Source organism: Vicia villosa, linkage group LG3 (genome assembly GCF_029867415.1).
Source record: "Vicia villosa cultivar HV-30 ecotype Madison, WI linkage group LG3, Vvil1.0, whole genome shotgun sequence".
NCBI lineage: Eukaryota > Viridiplantae > Streptophyta > Magnoliopsida > Fabales > Fabaceae > Vicia > Vicia villosa.
In genome coordinates, this window is record NC_081182.1 from 66,962,941 (window position 1) to 66,987,113 (window position 24,173).

Consider the following 24,173-nt stretch of genomic DNA (forward strand, 5'->3'; position numbering starts at 1 on the left):
AAAAATCAAAAACGAAAATGGATCACCTGAAATGCAGAAACTTAAAGCAGTTGATACCGATGCTTTTCTGAAACCTTAATTTCGTGCATCTTCCTCATCTTCATAGGATTTCCGAAACCTGATTTCGTGCATCTTCTTCATTTTAAGAAGATACGAAATCACATCGAATTCGATTACTTTAGCGAGTTAGATTAGAGCTTCGTTAGCAAGGTGTTATGGAGATGATCTAGATCTGTTGCTGGAAAAAGATGGTATCATTATGGTTCATAAAGAAGAGAAAGAAGAAGAGAGAGAAATAGAGAAATGACGAGAAAGAGAGAGAATGAGAGAAAGGACGAGAGAGAGAGAGAGAGAGAGAGAGAGAGAGAGAGAGAGAGAGAGAGAGTCAGAAGAAATTTGAAAATTCAAATTGAAATTTTGAATTGGAACCACATTGGAAAAAGGGAAAAGAGACCAGAAGTATACTTTTTGATTGAAAAATTAGAATGGACTTACTAAAGATACAATTGATTATTTGAAAATAGTTCCAAAAAGAGAATAGTTGGTTTCAATGAAAAGAAGAGGTACATTTAGTTAGGATTTGATTAGTTTAAACACAAAATACCCTTAAAAGTTTGAGGTCAAGAGACGTTTTTTTTTTAAACTTTTCCAAAGTATATTCTTTTCACGGTAGATTTCCATTTTTAAAGAATTTTTAAAAAAATTATTGAGTGTTGACATTTAATATTTATTTATGATAAATAATATTTTTTTAATTTTTGTCATAATTATTGATCTTACCTGATCAGATGGATCTTCAAGGCCTGCAAGGAACTGGATCTTCAGTGAATTGGGGGGTGTACCTGCAAGGTACTCCGATGCTAAAGTAAGAAGACGAGCAACAGAGCGCAAGTACAAGGTTAAGGATAGAAAAGAATGAATACCTGACCCTCTAGTAAAAGAAGGTATTTATAGCCTCAGCGCTGGGCCAAGATCTCGCTACTAGACTGGATACCCAGACCCAATTAGGAGACTGCCAGGATTTCTGGACGGAAATATCGGAGGCGAGTACGTGATCTCCGTCCCGGTCAACCACTCCGAAGTTTAAGGGAGACACGATCTTTTAGGGACTACGTGGACTCCGTATTATTCAGGGGGTTGGATGTGAAGCAACCCTACAAGGAGGAGGGTCCTCGGCGTAAAGCCGTAAGGAAGAATGTCCTCGGTGGAAGGAACGCTCGCAGGGAGTGTGCCTTGTAAACGTGAGTCGTGACGAGGAGGGAAGTCCTCGTCAGATGGGATGCTCGCGGGGAGCATCACACGCCGAGCATGCGCTGCAGTGCTCTAACATTGTAGGGTCTCCAAGGAGCCGAGCACTGTTTACTCCCTGTGGGCTTAGAGATGATTTGGGCCTCCAAGTCTAATTGGGCCGAAAGTAGACTGGGACGAATCCTGGCCCAGACCAGAACAATTATTATTTTATATTTTATTGAAATTAATATCTCAATTTTTTTAATAAAAATATTTAAAAATTGTATGAGACGAATATTATAGTAGGGCATAACAATAAATGGCTCATTCTCTTTTTTTTTACCGTATAAATCGCTCATTCTTAAAATTGGCTTCTTTTAAAATGTAATTTGATAAATAAATAAAAAGGAAGAAAATAAATAAAAATTTGAATACAAAAGTATCGCAAATAGGAGCAATATTCTTGTCCCTATAAAAGAAAAGTATTAAAAAAAAAAGTAAGGAAAAAACTAACTTGTGCTTTCAGGGCATAAGTTAATGAGATATTTATAAAAATATTGTTTTAGAACTCGTGCATTCAATGTATCGAAATTTTAAATATGACTTTATTACATTTAATTATATTTAACTTTTTCTAATTATAGTATTTTTTAGAACAAAATAATTGTCACTTATTAATATAAAACACACAATACACATTTATTATTTATAGTTATAAACAGTAGAATAAAAAAAATTTACACCACATCCTCTTCTCTCATAAGAGTATAGAATATCAATCAAGAAGAAAAAAAAAAATAGAATATTTGTTATTATTATAAATATTTCACGGGTACGCACAAACCCTATTTACTTCCTTTCCAAGCAGAAAATAATTCTAATCTCATCAGTAGCGAACACTCAAAGGATCAATCGTAGTTTCTATTCCCCCAATACCTAGTGAGCACTTTCTTCTTCTTCTTCCAGTTACTGCTTCTATGATTTTTGTTACAGTATTTGTTAATTTAACGACACGCCTTATACCGCTTTACCAAAATTAGGGTTTTTCGTTTTCTTCACACTCCTTACAAATTTGTGCGCTTTTGGGTTTGAATAATTTACAGATTCAGATTCATCTATGGCGACTGAAACAAAGGCTGTTACTGAAGATGTCAAGATCGATCTCTTTGAAGATGACGATGAGTTCGAAGAGTTTGAAATCAATGAAGGTATAATTCACTAATCTTCGGTTTTGTTTCAGGTTTACTTGTTTCTTTGTTTCTGCTCGTTATTCATTCTTAAATGCTTTATCAGATTTGATCTTGAGAATTGTTCAATGATGATATCATCAAATGCTTCACAATTCGTTTATTTGTTTCATGGTTGGAGTCGGTTGTTTGACAAATTAGGGATTTCATTGTGTAATGATGTGGGTTTGGTATTCGATTAATTGCTACTAGTAACAACGTTTTTCTAGAACTTTGATATGCAATTTTTCTTTGCAATGTTGGTAGTTAATTTCTTAAGGGGAAATGTTAAGCAGTTAGGGACTGAACTTTAGACTTCAGTGTACCAACCCAAACCACTAGAATACTCCTTTTGTTATTTGATACCGCTTCTCACCACTTTATGTATGTCAATAGCGCTGCGTTATAATATAACGGAATAGTGTAGTAGTGTTAGGGTTTGGCGCTTTTGGCACTTTTGGCCTGCAAGCTGCTATCAACAATAGCGGTTATAGTGCCCTCTAATTGAGGCTCCAGTCCAAACCACTGCCGCAGACTCTAATAGGGTTTCAGAGCGAAATTCCTCAGCTTTTTTTCTTAAAACTGTCTTTTTCTGAAGTTTATAAATGTCAATTTGGACCATTTAAAGAGTAATATTATTCATTTTGATATGGTCTTGCTCACAAACAATCAACATGTTCTTCCTAATTTTTGTTCAGTTATGATGAAATGTTCTTCTTCTCTCTTTAAGTTATGTTGCTCTATACTTTAGGTTTTTTGATCATAAAATAAATATGAAGTTTCATATTTTTGATCATTAATTGTTTAATTTTCAGACTGGTTGTTAGTCTTTTGCAATAGCGGATATCCTGCAACTGCTATAGCATTTTAGGAGGGTCAATGCTTTGCAGCAATATCTGGAATTAACAACATAGCTCTATATGTTAGGCTCTTTAATTATTAAATTTAAAAATTTCAATTTTTGAGTATTTATGTTTACTTTGCCCACTAGTTTTAGTCTTCGCAATAGCGGCTATCCCACTATCCACTAAGGCTATGTTTGGGAGTTTGGAGGGGAGGGGAGGGGAAGCTTCCAAAAATGAAATTTTAAAAAAATATAGAAAAATATTTGACATTTTTTGAAAAAATGATTTTGTTTAGAATGATAAAAGAGTCATTATCATTACTAAATTTTTAATTTTCAGAATACTATAACAACCTAAAAGATATTTGGAAAATTTATGTAGGCCCTACAAAACCCTCCAAAACCCTCCTTCAATACAATTTTTGAGTTCCCCCATTTTATGGGGTTTTTGGTGTTATGGATAAACTCAAACCCTCCAAAACCCTCCTACCCAAAATCTTTTTATCTTTTTCACTCAATTCTTCTTATTTTTCAAAGCCCTCCCTTCCCCTCCAAACTCCCATACATAGCCTAAAGCATTTTAGGGGGTTAGTGCTTTGCGATGCTATCTGGGATTAAGATTAACAACATAGCTCTATTCAAATGTACAAGATGCTATTTTAAATATAAATATCTACTATTAAATTATATATATACTTACACATGTCTGAATTGTCCAAAGTTTTGTATAATTGTCAAGCAGTATGATCAAATATCGGCCATGGCGGACCATATGGCGGATATACATGGCGTTTTTTGGCCTCGCCGCAAGGTAAATATCATCCGATATTGTGGATTTCTCCGCCATTATCCGCTCTAAAGGTGCCGCAAAGCGGCTGGTATTGCGGGATTTTGACTCTCCACCATCGACAACACTGCTTTGTATGCAGAGTTATTGGATATGTAAATTTGCTATTTTCTATTTTTCACACCTGGTCTCCATAGATCCTCTCTCACACACACATCAAGCCAAACTTTGTATGTTTCTCATTAGGCACAAACAAACACTTTTAGGGTGCAGATAATATGTTTCATTTAATTGCTTGGATTGTATTTAGTTAAATTTTCAGTTGCCAATAATGGCATTTGTAAGTATTTTTGTGCATACTGCCTATCCAACTTGGTTTGCTTGAAAACTTGAAATTTGGGGGTTTTGAATTCACACTCACAATCTAATGTTTCTTTATGCACTTTATTGTTTTACAACTTACAGAGTGGGATGATAAGGAGGAAGGTAAAGAAATAGCTCAACAGTGGGAGGATGATTGGGATGATGATGATGTTAGTGATGATTTCTCTGTTCAGTTGAGAAGGGAGCTGGAGAGCACTACTGAGAAGAAATAAACCCCCCTGCTGGCTATGATTGTTTGATATAACATGTGTAATGAGTTACAACTTAGGTATTTAAGGTGTTTTCCTACCTTCAAAAGAACTTAAACTATGCTGTGTTAGGAAGGAAATGTGAGTAAGAGCCGAACACAAGGACATAATTGACATGTTATTTCTTTGAAACATTTGCATAGAAATTATTGTGTACTGTGTTTGTTTTTTCAGTCAAGTTCTGTGATTCTATAGAATTTGCTGGCGTCTGGCTTTACATACTATGCGTTTTACACTATTGTTGTTTTACTGCGTGCTTAAAGTTTTAATGAGTTTTGGAGTTGAGATCGTTTTACGAGTTTCATATTCGGCAGTTTGAGCTTTGGGTCGAACTGTTTGCCTTTAGCCCAAAGCTGCCTCTACCTACCTTTTATATAAACTGGAAAAATTTTGAATGCAAGTTTAAATTGTCAAATAGTACGTGAGCAGGTTCTTCATTACCATGTTGATAAGGATAATGCTACGAATGCCCTTTCTAACAAATTTCTTGACACTATATTCAAGTGGTTGAAATTTATATAGGTGTCTCATCAAATTATGTGGATTCATATGAATTTTAACTGTGTTTTAAACAATGTGTTACTAGCCCTCTTTGTATCAATAAATGTCACCTGTCTCGCACGGGTCTTTGTTTTATGAAGAGTTTACTGTGGTTCTAACTCTAAACTCTATAGATATTCTCCTGGTTTATTGATTTAAGCTTGAAATTGTTGGTGAGAAATACTATCGTAATATTTGATTGCTTAACTAATACAATTGTTAAGGTCCACAATCTTAATCGAGTTGGATGTGACTTTTCTAAACTCCAGTTACTTACTAGATCTAGGTTGCTGACTTGCTGTAATGAAATTGTCAATGAATTTCTCATTATGTTTGGTAACCAGTCTGAATTAAAAATAAAACTATAGGAAAACAGTAGTACACTTATATTTCCAGGCTATGATTTTCAACCATGAATGCCAAATAGAAAGATTTAGTTCCAAGGATTTGGAACTCGGAATTTGATCCTTTGTGTAAAGGCAAGTCGAACAATTTATCGAAAATGATTAATTTGGATGAGTTCATTGATCAAATGCTCACTTTCATTGCTTAAGATTTTTCGTTCATAATCCATCCTTGCTTTTTGTCAGCTAATAGTTTTAACTTCATGACTGCAGGATGCTTAATTATATGCTAGTTACAAGTCAAAATTTTCTACCAAACGTTGCATGCGTACTAAGTAGAACCACAACAAAAGGATCAAGATAAATCGCATGGCCACAAACAGACAACAATAAATTTGGCCATTCACCAAATCGAAAAGACAGAAACAAGTACTATTACTTTTGTAGTGGTTCCTATTATTTCAACTATAAACCTGACAACAACACCACCCAGCAATTTGAATGGATAAGCTTTTCACAACCAACCACAGAGAGAATGATGTTTGACTCTTTCTACATTTGGCACGAAACCAAATTGATTCTACCACTGCAATTAGTAGAGAACAGTAACTCAATAAAACAGAATCACACAAATATTTACTGATCTTACCATTACACCTGAGGATTTCAACAAAAAAGAATCTCTATGGTATTTCAATTTCTACAATATCAGACTCAGAAACAGCACTTTCTTCTCTCATAACTACTCTTGAATGAACCCATGTTCTACAAATCGGACAAAATGGTTTCTTGAGAATCCAGATATCTATACACTGAACATGAAAACTGTGTCTGCAATTAGGCAACAATCTACAAGCATCACCAACCTTAAAACTCTCCAAGCAAACAGCACAGTCGACGAGATTATTGTTTCCTTTTTCTTGTTCCACATAATCAAAGCAAGGAAGGTTCTTCAAGTCACCAATATTGTCACCAAACATTCCTTTTGTAGTTCTGCTAGTACTAGTACTACTACTACTCTGGACTTGAATGTTTGCACTATTATTATCCCTTGTAAAAGCTCTTCCAACTATGCAGAAATGGATAGAAACCAGAATAGCTATCCCGACGAATAAGATTATCAAAGAAATGACAATCTCCATTACCATATTTTTCAGTGTAATTTAGTTTCAGCTAGTGAAAAAAGTAAGACAAGGTTCAACTTCAAACATACTTATGATACAATTTTGTTTGTTCCACAATGACAACACGACAATATAGAGGTTCAATCACATATTTGTAGTAGCTACGGCAATCTACCTGGCTGGCTGTTCTTATTGTGACTCATTTGTTTTTTATTATTATTTTTAATCAGAAAAATACAAAGAAAGCTGAAAGTTTGCTTTTATGATTGAGTTGTTGTTATATAAACATTTAATTTTTGTCATACTTTAAAAAAATGCGTCTTCATACACTCAAATTAAAATAGATAACACGTGGATGGTCAGAGTGATAAGAGACTCAGACATCTTAAAAAATGGATATGAAGAAAATTCGGTTGAGAGTATCGAGTCCAACTTGTGTATTCAAACAACAGTGAATGATATGATACTTGGTCGACATATCATGGTCATAAAAAAAGTTAAAACTATAGTTTAATTAGGACATTACATGTGTTGATAGAGGAGCCAGGGTGACATGGTGGGGTGTAGCATATAACAATGTTTGGTACACAGAGCCTCACAGGGCTAGTTCAAGTCCTGTCTCTGTCTTTGTTGTTAAATTCCAATTTCTTAATTAAGGCCTTAATTATATTTAGCAAATGATCCTTATCATTGCATAATTCTAACTCTTCTTTGTTTTTAAGGAACTTCAAAAGAAGAAATGTTGACTAGTGCAGAATAGTTTTATTGGTGAGATAGGCATCAAGTGGTTAAGAGGAATAATACAGTTCAACCTCCAAATTAATGGTCCTTGGCTCGATTATTTAGTGGTTGGTTGATTAAAGTATCAAAACTCAAATCAAGTCTACTTTATATATCAATGATAATGACTTGTTCAACTTCAATTATGCTAGAACTTAACTAACACATTTTGCTAGTACCAATGATCGGGTTGTGTGCAACCTTAACTTGACTGCAACAGTCAGCCACATATAGGTCATCTGATTAATATCGAATGACCTAGACGTGGTTGACTGCATGCAGTTACCCTACACACAATCCAAATCTCGTATATTGAATGATTAATGGTTTATTGGATTGTGGATCAAGACCCTCAAAGCTTATTGAATGTGTCAATAGTCTCCATCATGGCAATTCACTCATCCATTTCAGGTGTCTTATCTGGATTCACATCCCAGCATTTCTTCATTACATTTGCCACAGAACTTGGACAACATGTCGGTATTTCTGGTCCTGTATTCTAAAATTTCAATACAAACTAATATATCAATATCATGGATTCATTTAGATAGCAATTTATAATGACAAACATGGAATTCTTAATATACGTGGGGAACAACCGCTGATGTAATCTCTAAGAAACAGATGCCAAACCTATATACATAATACATCAGCACATTTCCTAATATAGGGGTTGAAACTTATACATACCTGACTTTTGGAGTGTAAAACTAAATAAGATAGTCAAAATCTAATAGCAGTTGTGAATCTTAAACGATAAATGTAGCTCTGATACTATCAGTTGTGAATCTTGAACGATAAATAAGGCTCTGATACTATTTTAGAATATGTAACTTGAATCTAACTCATCTCTACAAAATCGGCTTGTAAGATGAGTATTGTCCCCCACTTTAAAATATATGTCCATGTCATATATTGTATATATTGTCCGATGTGAGACTCTTTATCAGAATTCAGTTCAATATGTGCAATACAAAATAGCAATTTTAACGCTGTCTTAACCAACACCCGGATGTTCTCTTTTTTTAACGTTGTCAAAATCACAATCTAGATCGTAAAATCTTAAGATTTTGCGATCCCACTCGCCCCAACAATTCTGATTTTAAGAAGAATTGTGTGTTCTGGCAACTATCGACCGATCGCCACACAAGGATGACAGCAAGCCGGGGTGCAACCATTACGATACTACATACTATAGAGACTCCCACAAATACACTTGCCCACCAAATATCAGGTAAAAAAACTTCAAATATATATTTTTTGTTTTAATAATGTCTTACAAGTAAGTGGATGAAAGAGCTTCTTTTTTAGGGGGCATAATGGATGGACCGCTTGAGGGGGAGCATAGTGGATGGACTCACACTTGAGGAAAGAGATCGTTAAGAAACAAGTGTGAGTTGTATAAGTCCCACATGGTTATATGCTAAACTGAAGTTTTTTGTTTTCTCTTTTTCATTCATTTTGCTTAGAATAGGGCTTATTTACTTAATGTTCAGTTAAAATGATGGACTGGGGGCACAGGACAGAAGCTGAAATTGCTGCACTCAGGCCAGAATTTACACAAGAAATTGTTGCTTGGCATAAACTAACCATCCTAAAGTCACAAAAGGTAAATTTCCTTTCTTTATCTTCAACTTTCTCTTGTTGTCAATGTTAATTGTTCTTGGGTTCTATCTTCAATCTACGTGGGATTAGGATTTTTCCCAATACACCGCTTCATGCCACTGTTGAGTACCATGTAGCTTAAATTAATAGACTCTGATATCATGAAGCATTTCTTGATAGAAATCATAAAACTTGAGAAAAGTGTATTCAATAATGGGATTGTATCTTTACATGAAGAGGTAGAAGGCTTATATAGCCAATCAGAACAAATAACTAACTAACTTTCTCTCTAGTATCAACATCAAACTTTTTAAGGTGTAATAACTTTCACTATGTGGAGTCCATTAACAACTCACAAAACTTAGCTACTTGATTCAATAACCGAGATGCTGTCAACATAATTGGTGTTCACTTTTCACTTTGTCTTTAAGAAACTTCAAAAAAAGAAATGCTGATTAGCCAAGAATAATTTTATTGGGTAAGATAGACATCATGCAGATACGAGGAATAATACAGTTCAACCTCCAAATTAATGCTCCTTGATAATATTATTTAGTGGTTAGTTGGTTAAAGTATCAAAACTCAAATCAAAGGCTACTTAATAATACTAATGATTTCGCTAGAACTTAAGACCGCTACTCGTGTGCAGATTTTTCAACTCCAGAGAATATGAATTTGTATTGTGAATGCAGTTGTATTATACTAATTTTGTATGTATAATATATATTTCTTTTTTTACACATTATAATAATTCTGTATGTATTTATTTATTTTTTTGTAATATACTTTGATTAATATGCAATCAAGTCTGCCATATCATGAAGATCTTACCAGGTTACTGTCAGTAGGCTTAATATTTAGATATCTAACTGATATTTGCAAATCAGAATAATCTTAATTGCAATTCATTAGGATAACAAAATGAATAAATGTATATATTGCTGTAGCAGATTTCTTGGGATGGGATTAATACTATTAATTAGTATATAAAACTGCATAAATGTATATATGGCAGTTGCAGATTCTTTAGGCTGAGTCAGCCCCTTAACTTGTAATTTAAAGTGTATTTATATGAGAACTCTCCAAGAGAGAAGACACAGTTTATCAGAATATCTCTGAGTTTTGACATGGCATCAGAGCATGTCACGATCCAAAATCTAGTCCTAGTTCTTTAGTCTTGTTTTTCTACCTTGTCCAAATTTCTCGGTCTAAATTTTTTTTTTCTTCTGGTTTTTCATTTTCCAATCCAGATTTCCATCTCGTATTCTCAATGTCATTCGATTCAATGTCAAAAGAAAAACATGATGTTTTCATGATTCGCCTAAATGGCAAAAACTATTCAGCTTGGGAATTCCAATTTTCTTTATATGTCAAAGGAAAAGATTTGTGGGGTCATATTGATGATACAACCCCTGCCCCTAACAAAGACAAAGATAAGGATGGACATGCCAAATGGGTAGTCAAAGACGCTCAAATCATGTCTTGGATCATCAGTTCGGTTGATCCCAACATTGTTCTGAACCTTCGCCCTTACAAGACTGCAGCAACAATGTGGGCTTACTTGAAGAAAATCTACAGCCAGAACAATGCAGCCCGGAGATTCCAACTGGAGCACGACATAGCTAATTTTAAACAGGATAGTCTCTCTATATCTGTTTTTTATTCTCAATTCATGAATCTTTGGGCTGAATACACTGATATAATTTATTCAAATTTAAGTATTGATGGTCTAAGTACGGTACAAACAATTCACGACACTACTAAACGAGATCAATTTCTCATGAAATTGAGATACGAATTTGAAGGTATCCGCTCCAATTTGATGCATAGAGACCCAACACCATCATTAGATGTGTGTCTCAATGATCTATTACGTGAAGAACAACGCCTTCTTACACAATCTATCATTGAAGAACAAAAGTCATCTACTGTCCCAGTGGCATACATTGCACAAGGTGAAGGATAGAAAAACACTTAGAAAGGGGGGGTTTGAATAAGTGTAGCTTTAAAAACTTGACAGATAAAAATAAATTGCACAGTTATTTTTATCCTGGTTCGTTGTTAACTAAACTACTCCAGTCCACCCCCGCAGAGATGATTTACCTCAACTGAGGATTTAATCCACTAATCGCACGGATTACAATGGTTTTCCACTTAGTCCGCAACTAAGTCTTCTAGAGTATCCTGATCACAACCTGATCACTCCAGGAACAACTGCTTAGACACAAGCTAAGACTTTCTTAGAGTATCCTGACCACCACGTGATCACTCTAATTACAACTGCTTAGACACAAGCTAAGACTTCCTAGAGTATTCTGATCAACACGATCACTCTAGTTACTTACAACTTAATGTAATCTTTCTAAGAGTATTACAATGCTTCTTAAAAGCTATAATCACAAACTGTGATATTTCTCTTAACGTTTAAGCTTAATCTCACTAATATATTACAACAGCAATGTAGTGAGCTTTGATGAAGATGAAGATTCTGAGTTTTGATTTGAACAGAGTTTCAGCAAGTTAATATGAGTTGTTTTGTTCCAGAATAGTTAACCTTGCTTCTCATCAGAACTTCATATATATAGGCGTTTGAGAAGATGACCGTTGAGTGCATTTAATGCTTTGCGTGTTCCGTACAGCAGCGCATTTAATGTTATACGCTTTTGTCAACTACCTCGAGCCTTGTTCACGCTGTGTCTACTGACGTTGCCTTTAATAGCTTCTAACGTTCCTTTTGTCAGTCAGCGTAGCCTGCCACTTGTACTTTCTTCTGATCTGATGTTTGTGAATACAACGTTTGAATATCATCAGAGTCAAACAGCTTGGTGCATAGCATCTTCTGATCTTCTGACCTTGAAGTGCTTCTGAGCGTGATACCATCAGAACTTCAGTGCTTCTGATCTCATGTTCTTCTGATGCTTCCATAGATCCATGTTCTGATTCTGCTTCGACCATCTTCTGATGTCTTGCCAGACCATGTTCTGATGTTGCATGCTGAACCTTCTGAGTCAAAGCTTCTGAGCGCTGAATTATGCATACTCTTTATATATTTCCTGAAAAGGAAATTGCATTGGATTAGAGTACCATATTATCTTAAGCAAAATTCATATTATTGTTATCATCAAAACTAAGATAATTGATCAGAACAAATCTTGTTCTAACAATCTCCCCCTTTTTGATGATGACAAAAACATATATAAATGATATGAATTTGCGATCAGAAAGAGCAGACGGCAAAAGACAAATTACACAGCTATAGCATAAGCATGTGAATATGTCTCCCCCTGAGATTAACAATCTCCCCCTGAGATAAATAATCTCCCCCTGAAATAAATACTCGAAGAACTTTAATAAAAGACTTCCCTGATTATTTCGGTAGAGACGATCACATAAGCTTCTGTCTTCAGAGAATTCATAGCTTCTGACTTCTGCTTCCATTGGACAGCTTCAGAACTTGAATTTCTTTAGATCCCTAGAACACTCACAGCTTCTGATTCCTGCTTCCATTCAGGACAGCTTCAGAACTTGAATTTCTTTGATCTTCAGAACATTCCCAGCTTCTGATTCCTGCTTCCATCTAGGACAGCTTCAGAACTTGAATTTCTTTGATCTTCAGAACATTCACAGCTTCTGATTTCTGCTTCCATTTAGGACAGCTCCAGAACTTGAGTTTTCTGGATCTTTAGAACATTCTCAGCTTCTGATTTCTGCTTCCCTCGGATAGCTTCAGAGCTTTGAATTTCTTCCAACATCACTTCATGCTAGATTTGTATCAGAACATTGTTGAATGTACCAGAGCATCATCAGAGCATCTCTACATCCTGAAATGTTACAGAACAAAAACTAAACGACAAAAGTCAGCATGAACGAGTCAGAACATAAAATGTATCAGAGCAAATAGAATTTTGTCAAAGCAAATAGACAAATTTTGGATCAAATTCTATTCTCAGTGCTTCTGATTCTGAAGCTTGACAACACTCAGCTTGCTTCAGTTTCCATGGTTTTGCTTCTTGTGTTTGCTTTGAAGATTTTCTTCACTTCTTTATACCTGCAAAACACTTAAACCATATAGAACTTGCAGTTCTTGTTAGTAAATGTGTGGGAGTTTTACCCAGCAACTGATAGATTAATCAAATCATTTATCATTTATCTTCTCCCCCTTTTTTGTCATAACATCAAAAAGAATATTCTAAAAGATTCAGATGTATAAAACGACAAATAAAACACTGGAATGTAAAACAAGGAAAGTTTTCATTGATAATTAGAAAGGATTACATGAGAAGATGTTTAACAAGGAAAGAAAAACTACTAAGACCAAAACCTAAGACCCTAGCTAAGACAAAGGCTGTGCCAGCATGCCATGAAGGAGCGAAACGCCTTATTGACTGCTTCTTGGGCTTCCAGGCGAGGGGTCAGGGAGACTTGGTTCTGATGCAGATCTTCCACAATCTTTATCAGAGACAACATTCTCAGCAGGTGAAGATGAGGAGATTTCTTTGGAATGGGTTGAGGGAGAGGAAAGGTTAGATGAGGAGGAAGTTGAGTCTTGAAAGTAGAAAGATGAGGAAGAAGATGGAGATGATGGAGGGCTTTCACCAGGGGGATGAAACACACGTCTAGAATAGTTTCCAGAAAACATTGCTTCGAATGGATTCACCTTGAGAGGATCATAGGTGATTTTTATCTTTTTGGGTTTGGAAGGTGATGTTTCAACAGCTTTTCTCTTGTTGTTTTGATCATTTTCATGATTTCCTGGGCTTGATGAAGAGTTCATGATGGATTTGCAGATAATGAACAGCTAGGGTTTGATATGAATGCAAAAAGATAGAGTGAATATAGAAAATATGAGAGGGAAGGAGAAGTGTTTGAAGAGTATTTAAAAGAAAATAAAATGAAACGAATGATGAATAGCATTTAATGTTACGTGACATGAGGAGAGATAATAAAGACAAATGAGGTGACTTGCACAGTTACCTATGGTCGGCATCCCTTCAACTGCACGCGCGCTTATCCATGAATAGTAACGACAGGTTTACCATCCCGAGATAAAACGTTACAGCTGTTTTGCTTTAAAAGAGGTTCTGAATCAACTTAGACAATGAAACGTTAGTAATAACCGAATCATAATTTCTAAAAGATTTCAATCAGAACTTCTGATTTAAAAAATAATCCACTTTCATTTCAGAAGATACTCATACATAAGAACTTCTCATCTTCTCATTCTGGGCATAAATCCATACTGATGTTCTTCAGAATGAACTTAAACCTATCTTCAGCCAGGGGTTTTGTAAAAATATCAGCCCATTGATGGTCTGTATCAACAAAGTTTAAAGAAATAACGCCCTTTTGAACATAGTCCCTTATGAAATGATGTTTAATCTCGATATGTTTAGCTTTTGAATGAAGAATAGGATTCTTAGATAAACATATGGCAGAAGTATTATCACAGAATATAGGAATGTTACTCTCAAATATCTGATAATCTTCCAGCTGACTCTTCATCCAGAGCATCTGTGTACTGCAACCAGCAGCAGCGACATATTCTGCTTCTGTCGTTGATAGAGCAATAGTTGCTTGCTTCTTGCTATACCAGGAGATCAAATGACTTCCAAGAAATTGGCAACTTCCTGAAGTACTTTTTCTTTCAATTCTGTCTCCAGCATAGTCAGCATCGCAGAATCCTACTAAGTTGTATTCTTTAGATTTTCTGTAAACTAAGCCAACATTAGTAGTACCTTTCAGATACCTTAGAATTCTCTTAACAGCAGTTAAATGAGATTCTCTAGGATCTGATTGGAATCTAGCACACAAACAAACACTGAACAGAATGTCAGGTCTAGAAGCAGTCAGATATAGAAGAGATCCAATCATACCTCTGTATAACTTCTGATCTACCTTCTTACTTACCTCATCCTTACCTAGGATGCATGTTGGATGCATAGGAGTTTTGGCTTCTTTGCAGTCTAGAAGATTAAACTTCTTCAGAAGTTCCTTCACATACTTGGTTTGGTGAACATACGTTCCTTCTGATGTTTGATTTATTTGTATTCCAAGGAAATACTTGAGTTCTCCCATCATGCTCATTTCAAACTCAGCCTGCATAGACTCAGCAAACTCCTTTCCAAGTGTAGCATTAGATGTTCCAAAAATAATATCATCTACATATATTTGACAAATTAAAATATCCCTTTTAAAGGTTTTACAAAAGAGAGTAGTGTCCACTTTTCCTCTAGTGAAACCATTATCCAGAAGGAAAGAACTTAAGCGTTCATACCAAGCTCTGGGAGCCTGTTTCAATCCATACAATGATTTCTTAAGTTTAAAAACATGATTAGGAGACATAGAGTCTTCAAAACCAGGAGGTTGATGGACATAAACTTCTTCATCTATATAACCATTTAAGAAGGCACTCTTAACATCCATCTGATAGAGAGTGATATTATGTTGAGTGGCAAATGAAATTAATAGACGAATAGATTCTAACCTGGCCACTGGTGCAAAGGTTTCTGTATAGTCAATCCCTTCTTGCTGACTATAACCCTGAGCCACCAGTCTGGCTTTGTTCCTTACCACTTCACCTTTCTCACTGAGCTTGTTTCTGAAGACCCACTTTGTACCAATTATATTGAATCCATCTGGTCTAGGAACAAGATCCCAAACGTCATTCCTTGTAAACTGATTCAGTTCTTCTTGCATAGCAATTATCCAGTCTGGATCTTCTAGAGCATGATCAACAAAAGTTGGCTCGATCAAAGATACAAGACCTAATTGACAATCTGCATTGTTCTTAAGGAATGCTCTTGTTCTGATTGGGTCATCCTTCTTTCCAAGAATGACATCTTCTGAATGACCAGAGATGAGTCTGGATGATCTTCTGACAGATGGTTCTTCAGAAATGCTTAGATCCTCCAGAGAAGCTGATACTTGATCTTCAGATTCTTTGCTTCTGAGAAGCTCTGCTTCTGATGCGTTGTTTCTTGGCTCAGCAACTTCTGATATATCAATATCACAATCTGCAAAATTATCAAACTGCTTTGGTTTTTCAGAACCAAGCTTATCATCAAACCTGATATTGATTGATTCTTCTACAATCAATGTTTCAGTATTGTATACTCTGTAGCCTTTTGAGCGTTCAGAATATCCAAGAAGGAAACATTTTTGTGCTTTGGAATCAAACTTACCAAGATGATCTTTAGTGTTCAGAATAAAGCATACACATCCAAAAGGATGGAAATATGAAATGTTGGGCTTTCTATTCTTCCACAATTCATAAGGAGTCTTATTTAGAATAGGTCTGATAGAGATTCTATTCTGAATATAGCATGCAGTGTTTATTGCTTCTGCCCAGAAATGCTTAGCCATATTGGTTTCATTGATCATGGTTCTGGCCATTTCTTGCAGAGTCCTATTCTTTCGTTCTACAACTCCATTTTGCTATGGAGTTCTAGGACAAGAGAAATCATGGGCAATACCATTTTCTTTGAAGAACTCTTCAAAGGATCTATTCTCAAATTCACCACCATGATCACTTCTAACCTTTATGATTTTACACTCTTTTTCAGATTGAATCTGAATGCAGAAATCAAAGAACACTGAATGAGTCTCATCCTTGTGTTTCAAGAATTTTACCCATGTCCAGCGGCTATAATCATCAACGATGACTAATCCATATTTCTTCCCTCTGACAGATGTTGTTTTGACAGGGCCAAACAGATCAATGTGCAAGAGTTCTAATGGCCTTGAGGTAGTAACAACATTCTTGGACTTGAATGCAGGTTTGGAGAACTTGCCCTTCTGACATGCTTCACAAAGAGCATCTGATTTGAATTTCAGATTAGGGAGTCCTCTGACCAGATCCAGTTTGTTAATCTGAGAAATCTTTCTCAAACTAGCATGACCTAATCTTCTGTGCCAGACCCACTGCTCTTCAGAAACAGACATAAGACAAGTCACCTTCTGACTCATAAGATCTTGCAGATCTGTCTTATAAATGTTGTTCTTCCTCTTGCCAGTAAATAGGATTGAGCCATCCTTCTGATTTACAGCCTTGCAAGACTTGATTAAAGATTATATCATAACCATTGTCACTCAATTGACTGATAGATAAGAGATTATGTGTTAATCCTTCTACAAGAAGTACATTAGAAATGGAAGGAGAGTTACCAGACTTTATAGTTCCAGAGCCAATTATCTTGCCCTTCTGATCTCCTCCAAACTTGACTTCTCCTCCAGATTTAAGCACCAGGTCTTGGAACATAGACCTTCTTCCTGTCATGTGTCATGAGCATCCAGAGTCCAGGTACCATGACATGTTGTGCTTTGTCCTTTTTGCAGCCAAGGATATCTCTTCAGAATCTGATTCTGATGTAGATTCTGATCCGTCATCTTCTGTCGCCATCAGCGCACAGTTAGCCTGCTCATCTCCAGAGTCTGAATCATCTTCTGATTCATCCCAGGTTGCCATAAGACCTTTCTTCTTATGAAACTTCTTTTTGGGATTTTCCTTCTGAAGATTTGGACATTCACTCTTGAAGTGTTCAGGCTCATTGCATTCATAGCACATGACCTTCTTCTTGTCAAATCTTCTGTTATCAGAAGATTCTCCACGTTCAAATTTCTTTGAACTTCTGACGCCTCTGAACTTCCTATGCTTGTTCTTCCAGAGTTGATTTAGCCTTCTGGAGATCAAGGACAGTTCATCTTCTTCTTCAGATTCTGATTCTTCAGGATCTTCTTCTCTAGCCTGAAAAGCGTTAGTGCATTTCTTGATATTAGATTTTAATGCAATAGACTTACCTTTCTTTTGAGGCTCATTTGCGTCCAGCTCAATTTCATGGCTTCTCAAGGCACTGATAAGCTCTTCCAAAGAAACTTCATTCAGATTCTTTGCGATCTTGAATGCAGTCACCATTGGGCCCCATCTTCTGGGCAAACTTCTGATGATCTTCTTTACATGATCAGCCTTGGTGTAGCCTTTGTCAAGAACTCTCAATCCAGCAGTCAAGGTTTGAAATCTTGAAAACATCTTTTCAATGTCTTCATCATCCTCCATCTTGAAGGCTTCATACTTCTGGATTAGTGCAAGAGCTTTGGTCTCCTTGACTTGAGCATTTCCTTCATGAGTCATTTTCAAGGACTCATATATGTCATAGGCCGTTTCCCTGTTAGATATCTTCTCATACTCAGCATGAGAGATAGCATTCAACAAAACAGTTCTGCATTTATGATGATTCCTGAAAAGCTTTTTCTGATCATCATTCATTTCTTGCCTTGTCAGCTTTACGCCTCTGGTATTTACTGGATGTTTGTAACCATCCATCAGAAGATCCCATAGATCACCATCTAGACCAAGAAAGTAACTTTCCAGTTTATCTTTCCAGTATTCAAAGTTTTCACCATCAAATACTGGTGGTCTAGTATAACCATTGTTTCCATTGTGTTGCTCAGCAGAGCCAGATGTAGATGGAGTTGGATTTGCTTGAGATTCCCCAGCCATCTTTTAACTGAAGCGTTTTTCTCTTCCTGAATCTTTTCTAAACACGGTTAAGTGCTTGCACCTTAGAACCGGCGCTCTGATGCCAATTGAAGGATAGAAAAACACTTAGAAAGGGGGGGTTTGAATAAGTGTAGCTTTAAAAACTTGACAGATAAAAATAAATTGCACAGTTATTTTTATCCTGGTTCGTTGTTAACTAAACTACTCCAGTCCACCCCCGCAGAGATGATTTACCTCAACTGAGGATTTAATCCACTAATCGCACGGATTACAATGGTTTTCCACTTAGTCCGCAACTAAGTCTTCTAGAGTATCCTGATCACAACCTGATCACTCCAGGAACAACTGCTTAGACACAAGCTAAGACTTTCTTAGAGTATCCTGACCACCACGTGATCACTCTAATTACAACTGCTTAGACACAAGCTAAGACTTCCTAGAGTATTCTGATCAACACGATCACTCTAGTTACTTACAACTTAATGTAATCTTTCTAAGAGTATTACAATACTTCTTAAAAGCTATAATCACAAACTGTGATATTTCTCTTAACGTTTAAGCTTAATCTCACTAATATATTACAACAGCAATGTAGTGAGCTTTGATGAAGATGAAGATTCTGAGTTTTGATTTGAACAGAGTTTCAGCAAGTTAATATGAGTTGTTTTGTTCCAGAATAGTTAACCTTGCTTCTCATCAGAATTTCATATATATAGGCGTTTGAGAAGATGACCGTTGAGTGCATTTAATGCTTTGCGTGTTCCGTACAGCATCGCATTTAATGTTATACGCTTTTGTCAACTACCTCGAGCCTTGTTCACGCTGTGTCTACTGACGTTGCCTTTAATAGCTTCTAACGTTCCTTTTGTCAGTCAGCGTAGCCTGCCACTTGTACTTTCTTCTGATCTGATGTTTGTGAATACAACGTTTGAATATCATCAGAGTCAAACAGCTTGGTGCATAGCATCTTCTGATCTTCTGACCTTGAAGTGCTTCTGAGCGTGATACCATCAGAACTTCAGTGCTTCTGATCTCATGTTCTTCTGATGCTTCCATAGATCCATGTTCTGATTCTGCTTCGACCATCTTCTGATGTCTTGCCAGACCATGTTCTGATGTTGCATGCTGAACCTTCTGAGTCAAAGCTTCTGAGCGCTGAATTATGCATACTCTTTATATATTTCCTGAAAAGGAAATTGCATTGGATTAGAGTACCATATTATCTTAAGCAAAATTCATATTATTGTTATCATCAAAACTAAGATAATTGATCAGAACAAATCTTGTTCTAACACAAGGGAGGTCAAGAAACCATGATATGAGCAATATTCAATGTTTTTGTTGCAAGCGCTCTGGACATTATGCCTCTAATTGTCCAAGAAAATTTTGCAATTATTGCAAAAAGGATGGGCACATTATTAAAGAGTGTCCAACTAGGCCACCGAAGCGAAACGCAACAGCCTTCACAACCTCTGTTGATTCGTCTGCTGCTGTCCAGCAAAATGCACCTGCTGCTGTCCAGCAAAATGCACCTGCTGCTGTCCAGTCTTTGACCCCCGAAATGGTTCAGCAAATGATCATTTCAGCGTTCTCTGCTTTCGGATTCTCAGGTAAATCATCTTCACCTTGGTATTTTGATTCTGGGGCTTCCAACCACATGACCAACAACTCCCATTTTCTTAATAATATCACCAAATATTCTGGAAATCTCAAGATACATACGGCTGATGGAAATCAATTACCTATTACAGCAACTGGTGATATTTCTTCAACTCTAACTGATGTTTTTGTTTCACCCGGTCTCACCAGTAATCTCATTTCCGTTGGTCAATTAGTTGAGAATGATTGTCAAGTAAATTTCTCAAAATCTGGTTGTCTTGTGCAGGATCAACACTCAGGGACGATAATTGCGAAGGGGCCTAAAGTTGGACGTCTCTTTCCACTCAATTTATCTTTGTTTTCAAGTCTTTCTTTACCTTCTGTTTTGTGCAATTCTGCAACCATTGATTATCAAGTGTGGCATAAGCGTCTTGGACATCCAAATTTCAATGTACTTCATGACATGTTAAAATCTGGTTTTCTTGGAAATAAGCACACTCCATCTCTAGATGTTATTCGTTTTGATTGCATTCCTTGTAAGCTTGGCAAAAGTAAAATCCTTCCTTTTCCAACACATCAACCGAATGTAACACAACCTTTTGATATTATCCATAGTGATGTTTGGGGAGTAGCCCCGATTATATCTCATGCAAATTACAAATATTTTGTAACTTTTATTGATGATTATAGTCGTTTTACATGGGTCTATTTTTTGCGCTCCAAAGATGAAGTTTTTTCCACTTTTAAATTTTTTAATGCTTATGTTCAAACCCAATTTTCAGCCAAAATCAAAATACTTCGCTCTGACAATGGGGGAGAATACACATCAAAATCTTTTCAAGAATTTTTGCAATCTAGTGGGATTATATCTCAGAGGTCATGCCCTTCAACTCCCCAACAAAATGGAGTAGCTGAAAGAAAAAACCGTCATTTGCTTGATGTTGTCCGCACACTTCTTCTTGAATCTCATGTGCCACCACGATTTTGGTGTGAAGCCCTCTCCACAGCAGTTCATCTAATAAACAGTTTACCATCTCCATCAATAAATAACGAATCTCCCTTCAGTCGAGTATTTGGTAACCCACCAGATTACTCCACTCTTCGTGTCTTCGGTTGTGTATGCTATGTGTCGCACCCCAATTTTTGACCTGCATATTTCATTCATCTTGTCATATTGCGTTTGTATTTCGTTTACATTCAAATCGTCGCATTCTTGCATATTCCTCGATTTTGTTTACCCTCCCAATTTCAACTTCAAAAATAAATTGTCGATTAAAATCCATTACTTTGTTCCATTTAGATTTAGGTATTTTGCATCACTTCAATCAAAAAATATATCAAAATATGTTTTAGTCATTGGTTTTATTTATTATTATTATTTTTCTTCTAGATAATTTCTTTTTAGTAATAAGAATTCTTTTTATTGTTATTATTATTTTTATTATCATTAGTTTTTTTTATTATTATTAGTTTTACTCTTATGTTATTGTCTCTTTTTTTATTTTATTTATTTTTTTAGTATTAGTTTTATTATTATTAATAGTTTTACTTTAGCCTTTTTGATGATATGTCATTTTCTACAAAAGACTCCAAAAAAAACTCTTGCTGCTACAACGGTACAAAGCCATGCCAAACACCTTACTGCTATCCCTGCTATGCCATGCCAAAAAGCACAGTCCAAAAACCCTGCAAAAGGCTGCTCAAACCATGCTACAATAATCCAAAAATTTCACCACAATAACCATTGACAAACCTGCAGCAAGAAAGGACCAAATTCAGTTAACACAAATGTTCAAATCCTCACCAAACTTTCCCCCCGATTTCACTTCACCTCTCCTATAAATCAGGCAATTCATCTTCAATAGAAGAGGAGGATAAAAAAAGCTCTGCATAAGAAAATTGTTCATAAAAGAAAAATCTCCCTCCAAAGTTTCATTGAAAACCGATATGCAACCTTCATCATTCCATTTTCAGTGAACCTACATACTAACAAAAACCTCCATCGACCTCACCTTCAAACTCTACCAGCCGAAACACAAGTCATATACTTCACTCTCACTGAATACTCACAAACCTTACCCACTCCAAACTTGAAGCACCCTACAAACCGCTCACTGAACATACACAACACCAAACCAGCCTTCGACAAAAATCTCGATCAAATTCAAAAGCAGAAGAAGCAGTAGAAACGAGAAGAATGCACTGTACCTGAGCAGACTTATCACTCTGATCTGAAAGCTTCATCTCGGTTTGGATCCTTTAAATTTGTTATGCTTGTGCTAATATTCCATGCTTGACATGTAGTTGTTGTGATTTCCTTCTGTGTGAACCTTAAACCATGATAAATCTTTTGCTTTGTATTTGTTGTTTTCGTGTGAATGTTTGAATGTTTGAGAGATCGGTGAGTTTGTTTTATGTGTTTTTTTCAAAGAGAGAACTCGAAACCGAGAGAGCTGCGAGATCGAAACAGAACAGATCTGAGAGAGACCCCTGAGTATTAAAAATCGAAGGTTGAGAGAGATCGAGAGAGGTTGTTGAGTGAGCAGAGAATGTATTGAGCGTAATCTGAGAGAGTATTTCCGAGAGGTCAAGGAGGCGAGATTTTGTTCATGTCGTTGTTTGAGTTTAGGAGCAGAGCATGAGATTTTGCAGAGGGATAGTGAGATCGTGGAAAGAAGAAGATGAGGCTGGGCGGCTAGCTTTAGTCCTTTAGGTTTTTTTTTGTCATAATTCACAGCTGGGCTCAAGCAATCCGAACCTAATCCCGTTTTCCTCAGCCCAATCCGATTTTCCCTTAATATCACCCTTAGACTGCAGTGTACACCCCCTTGTGCTGGGTGTTCTTTTATGATAATGGGCCGTTTCCTTTGGGCCAGCGCCCAGCTACTATTTGCACTCCCTATTTTGCATTTTTATTTTAGCCCAATTTATTTCTATTTTTAATTTTGTTTAATCAATTGTCTTTATTTTCTAATATGTATATATTATAAAAAGTAAAAAATATGTTTTTATCTTAGAATTTTAGTTCCTCATGTGTAATTAAAAATACCAAAAAACATTAAATTAATCTCGATCCAAAAAAAGAATAAATAAATCTTGGTTCAATGCCAAGTGGTTACAAATAATTTCTCGATCCAACATCGAGTTTTCTTCTTTTCAAAAACCTTTTTCTTAAATCGAAAGATCGAGTGACAAGAAGTGTACACCTCTTGAATACCTCGATTCTTTTGGATTAACACTTTTTAACCTTTCATTAATCACACAAAGTGATCAAGTGACAAGGGGTGCACACCTCTTGAATACCTTGATCCTTTGAATCAAAACACATTAATAAAATCAAGAGATTAAGTGACAAGGGGTGAACACCTCTTGAATACCTTGATCTTTTGAACCTTTCTTTAATCAAACCAAAAGGTTAAGTGACAAGGGGTGAACACCTCTTGAATACCTTGATCTTTTGAACCAAAAAAACATTAATCAAACCGAAAGATCCTGTGACAAGGGGTGAACACCTCTTGAATACCTTGATCTTTTGAACTAAAACACATTAATCAAATCGAAAGATCCTGTGACAAGGGGTGAACACCTCTTGAATACCTTGATCTTTTGAATCATAACATTTTAATCAAACCAAAAGGTTAAGTGACAAGGGGTGAACACCTTTTGAATACCTTGATCTTTTGAATCAAAAACTTTAATCAAACCAAGAGATTAAGTGACAAGGGGTGAACACCTCTTGAATACCTTGATCTTTTGAATCAAAACAAATTAATTAACAAGGACAACAAGTGACAATGGGGCTCGCTCCTGTTCAATACCTTGGGTAAAGACGCGCTAGGTGAACACCTATGCTCAGTCCTTTGCTAAATGTCCCTTTAAAACATAACTTCAATCTCATTCAACCTTTTTTGCCTTATGGCTTTTAAAAATCTTTTCATAAACGAGACTCTTAATCAATTTTCAATA

General features: G+C 36.0%; 2 protein-coding genes across 2 annotated transcripts; one reads left to right on the forward strand and one right to left on the reverse strand.

The window, feature by feature from the left end:
- Positions 1 to 2,030: 2,030 nt before the first annotated feature.
- LOC131661753 (protein DSS1 HOMOLOG ON CHROMOSOME V-like) lies at positions 2,031 to 4,892 on the forward strand. The gene is made up of 3 exons (XM_058931364.1): positions 2,031 to 2,169; positions 2,332 to 2,438; positions 4,553 to 4,892. Exons 2-3 carry the CDS (start codon positions 2,348 to 2,350, stop codon positions 4,681 to 4,683), a joined length of 222 nt encoding a protein of 73 aa, XP_058787347.1. The 5' UTR covers positions 2,031 to 2,169; positions 2,332 to 2,347; the 3' UTR covers positions 4,684 to 4,892.
- A 1,394-nt stretch (positions 4,893 to 6,286) lies between these two features.
- Positions 6,287 to 6,751, reverse strand: LOC131658249 (E3 ubiquitin-protein ligase ATL4-like). The gene has a single exon (XM_058927563.1). The coding sequence runs from the start codon at positions 6,749 to 6,751 to the stop codon at positions 6,287 to 6,289; it is 465 nt and encodes a 154-aa protein (XP_058783546.1).
- Positions 6,752 to 24,173: the final 17,422 nt, after the last annotated feature.